The following is a 4,107-nucleotide window of genomic DNA, read 5'->3' on the forward strand; positions in this document are numbered from 1 at the left end:
TTGGTGGTGTGGGGGGCGGCCGCAGAGGAGGCCGAGGGACACATGTTGGAAGGATGCCGCTACTACGGGAAAATCTGTCCCGGCAGCACCTGGCAGCACAGAGCAACTTTCAAAAGCCCCCACCATACTGGTGCACGCCCGCGTGCGCTTTAAGCACCATCAGCTGTTGTGGGTATACCGTGTTTTCTGATTAGCATACCATTTACATATTTAAGTTACAGTATTGGGCTGTATTAGTTTTTGTTTACTGACGGGGTTGCACCAGCATCATACAACAACAACAACAACAACAACAACAACAATAATAATAATAATATGTTAATATTAGGCTATATCTGTTACATCTGACAGAAATCATATGTTTTATAGACATCCGTTATTTGAAGGTCCAACATATGCTGACATAAAATCCGTCTTTGAGCTGATGGCTGGCGATGAACTATAACAAAACCATTTTTGTGGTTCATTTATGCTCAGTTTTAGAATGGAAAAAAAAGTTTCTCCAGAGCCTAGATTCATAAAAACATTTGTTGTTAGTCTGACAAAAGGTCCTTGAGCTTTCAGCCACATCGCGTGGATTTCATCAGCGCTTTGCTCAGTACTACTTAAATCTTCCACTTGTTTGTTATAAGGTAAATAGTAGGCCTAAGTCTGTACTGAATTTCCCCTTGTTAGATTAATAAAGTATAATCTTCTACTTCTTACATCACATCATTCACACACTGAGGCAGAGGCGTACAGGCTGCTGACATGTCGATGCTGAACATCTTTTTTCATCTTTGACCAGACAACAACAATAATAAATAAATAGTTTGTTAAGTGCTTTTATTTGCAGAGTAAAAATAAATATAAATCATTGTACAACAATATACTTTTTCCTCACATTCATTGCAATTAAATTAAAACATATATTATCACTTGTAAAAAAAAAAATAAAATAAAATAAATACATGATTGCCAGTTGACTGAATTACAAAAATAAAATTATCAACGTGATAAAACTATGTACAACATTGAATACAATATCGGAAAGTGTACAGTAAACTCACATGGTACTCATGTGTTTATAATGCGCCTTCGAGTGCACATTAAGAGTATTAACTTAATCCACTCAACGGTCTTCACATTTATAATGTGCGTCTTACAGGACGAGTCAGGACGACTCTGGTGTTTCTGTTTAGGTCACAAGGCCGAAAGGAGGCTCGTTTTCAATGTCTGTGAGGCCTGGTTTGTTGTGCAGTTTTCGGGGGTCTTCTGGTGTCCAGACCTTGGCGGTACGGATGATGTTCTGCTCCCGGAGTTGCTTTTCATCCGACCAGGACAGAGAGTGACCTGCCAGAGGAGGCAAGCCGTAGTCCGGGTCGCTGGGAGACGGAGATCCTGGAAAAAGAAAGTAGAACAAGAACATTACTATCAGATTTTTTGTTTTCATCACCTTCATCAAAACACTAGGACTCGGCTCGCATAAATCCAAATGCGTGAAGTTTCTGGATAGGAGGAAGACAGGTGTTTAGAGAGAAAACATCTACGCATCTTTTTCACCATGACTAATGCACCGTCTCGAAAAAGAAAAAAACAAGTTGGATTAGAGATATGATATTTAAATGGACCTACTTGTTCCTCTGTGACAGATAATGACTTTCTTCGGTTGCGTGTGCGTCTCGCAACTGGAGTTTCTAATGGGCAGATCAGACTGCACGAGCTCGGCGAGGAAGTTAATGTAGCCTATGGCGAGCCGCAGAGTGTCCACCTTGGAGAGTCTTTTCTCGTAGGGCAAGGTCGGGATGTGGGAACGGAGCCCCTCGAACGCGTCATTGATGGACTGCATCCTCCGCCGCTCCCTGACGTTGGCCGCCTGCCTCAGTTGCTGCATCTCCATCTCAGATCTCATCCGCCTCCTGCGCTTCAGGAAGGGCCCGCCGTGAGGGGACAGGTCCGGGGTGCTGTCGGCGCAGCCATACGAGAAGGTGGAGGACGAGGAGGAGAAGGACAAGTTTCCCATATCGTAGTCTCCATCGTGAGGAGCTACTCTGCTGCCGCCGTCTTTGCTGTAATAGTCTTGGAAATGAGTGGTGAGGAAGTCCACATCGTCATCCAAAAAGTCATCTGTGTCCAAGTGTCCGTCTTTGGAGGACTGGTCGGTGAAAAAGTCGTCATCGTCGAAATAAGGAGGGGACGAGAAAGAGTCGAGTCCGGAGAAAGGGTCCAGCACACTGTCCATCTTTGTCTGCGCTGCTGCGTCTTCCTGTTGTTGCGGGAACAATGACACGTTGTTTCTCCTTTTATGAACTTGTTGCTCTTTCTTAGCTGCTCACGGTCAACAGTTGTTTTAGTTGAAGAAACGGCACGCGAGTGTTCTTTATAGCGACATCCATAGTCGCGTGCCGTTTGCCAGGAGCGCCAACCAATCACAGCTCGGTCCGTGAAGCGCACCTCGAGATAATCCCCCAGAACGCCACGCCTCCTGCCCTCCACTGTCAGGACTTGAACAAACAGCTGAGCTCTGCACTGACTCCGGCTGTTCTCCTATACCAGACTCTATTCACAAATCAGCCAATTTAGATATCCAGTTGTTTAGCATAGCCTAGAATGTTTAAACTATATTCCTTACACTACATGGCACTAGCGTTTTGACTGAATAGTCATACAATGTAGTCACATAGGCCTATATTGCAAAAAAGAAAATGGGTTTCACAGAAATTTGCGGATGACCTTGCCTATTAGATAAAAACGAGTCAACGTGACCTCGCAATTGTCTGTTATCCAAGAAATTGCCTAAATTAAGACATGTTAAGGCTATAGCTTAAATTGTGTTACAGGACAGTTGAGCTTATAACAGTAGACACAACTTTGACTGGTCAAACCTAAAGGCTGCGGATCAGACCTTTTGGATATAAATGTTCATTGAAAGGCTCAAGCAACAGGTTTCATAAATGTATTTGTTGTTTTTCACTACCAACTGCTAATTGAATAAAATGCCATTAAAATATCCATAATAGGTTTAGGCTATTTAAATTTGAAGTATTGGCCTATCTTAATTGATAATATTTCTATATAGCTTGGCTATTTTGGTGAATAGCCGTAACAGAAGACGACCATGATAGTCTAATGGGAATAAAGCTCGTATTTCCGCTGATTAAAGCAGCAGGTGTCGCTAACAAAACAAACGTTCATGTTGGCCAGGAAATATTATGATAGAGGACGAGGTGATGTCAGTGGACTCCCTCATCGCTGTGGTACTGTGCAACAAGTGCATCCACCCAGCAGCAGTGACACTTTTAGGTCAAGCACGACAATTTCACGGGGATGTGGACGTAAGATGATGATGATGATGATGATGCTGATTATCGATACGATTATTATTATTATCGTTAAATGGCCATAGGGCTATTTAGAGCTAGCCTGCAATATTGCCAATCTAAAAAATGTAAGGAATCTAATCTAAAAGGAAATTACATAATAGCCTAAATAATATTTTAGCCTTTGCACTGGCAACCAGTTTGTGATCTCTAGCTTTCCCATGCAATAGGCCTAGGTAAATAGTGACGCAAAGAGAGATACAGATTGTATAGCTTATTATTAAATGGAAAGAAATATTCCCAAACATGAAGCACTGCAGACTATCAACATGTGGCTCCTCTCAAGCCTGAAGGAAGTGAAACACCACCTGGTGATCTGTACAAGCCCTCAACTCGCTCATTTATTTCGCAGTAAATGGGCAGCGCTGCTATAAATACATGCACCAGTAGAGTGGTCGATGCGCGACTTGTGCCAGCCAGTGGGGTTTTATTGGGAGAACTGGTTGACAAATAACACAGTGGTGGTCCCCGGAGCGCGCGCCTCTTGGCGTTATTAACTCTCCCCAGTCTACCGAAAAGAGACTGCCCACCGGCCTAAGTGCATATCTATTCAACCAATTCAGTGAAAGGGTTCACTTTGTTGAGCAGAGAAATGGACCATTTACACTGCCAGGCTGCCTGCGCGCGCACGGCGTTGGTGGTGTGACAGAAAGCTGCAACACGGGCCGTGGCCGTGGGAAGAAGGCCATTTGCGTCCCTATCGCCAGTCAATGCAACATGTCGCGTTATAAATGGGGCCTGCTGTCTA

General features: G+C 43.7%; 1 protein-coding gene across 1 annotated transcript; it reads right to left on the reverse strand.

The window, feature by feature from the left end:
• Positions 1-1,177: 1,177 nt before the first annotated feature.
• Positions 1,178-2,221, reverse strand: ptf1a (pancreas associated transcription factor 1a). The gene is made up of 2 exons (XM_046053064.1): positions 1,615-2,221; positions 1,178-1,380 (listed from the first exon to the last, which is right to left on the reverse strand). Exons 1-2 carry the CDS (start codon positions 2,219-2,221, stop codon positions 1,178-1,180), a joined length of 810 nt encoding a protein of 269 aa, XP_045909020.1.
• Between the last annotated feature and the right edge of the window lie 1,886 nt (positions 2,222-4,107).

This window comes from Micropterus dolomieu, linkage group LG06, assembly GCF_021292245.1.
Source record: "Micropterus dolomieu isolate WLL.071019.BEF.003 ecotype Adirondacks linkage group LG06, ASM2129224v1, whole genome shotgun sequence".
NCBI classification, from domain to species: Eukaryota; Metazoa; Chordata; class Actinopteri; order Centrarchiformes; family Centrarchidae; genus Micropterus; species Micropterus dolomieu.

Coding starts and splice junctions, on each gene's coding strand:
- ptf1a (XM_046053064.1), bottom strand. CDS start 2,221: ATGGACAGTGTGCTGGACCCTTTCTCCGGACTCGACTCTTTCTCGTCC. Junction 1,381..1,614: donor TATCTGTCACAGAGGAACAA/GTAGGTCCATTT, acceptor TTCTTTTTCCAG/GATCTCCGTCTCCCAGCGAC.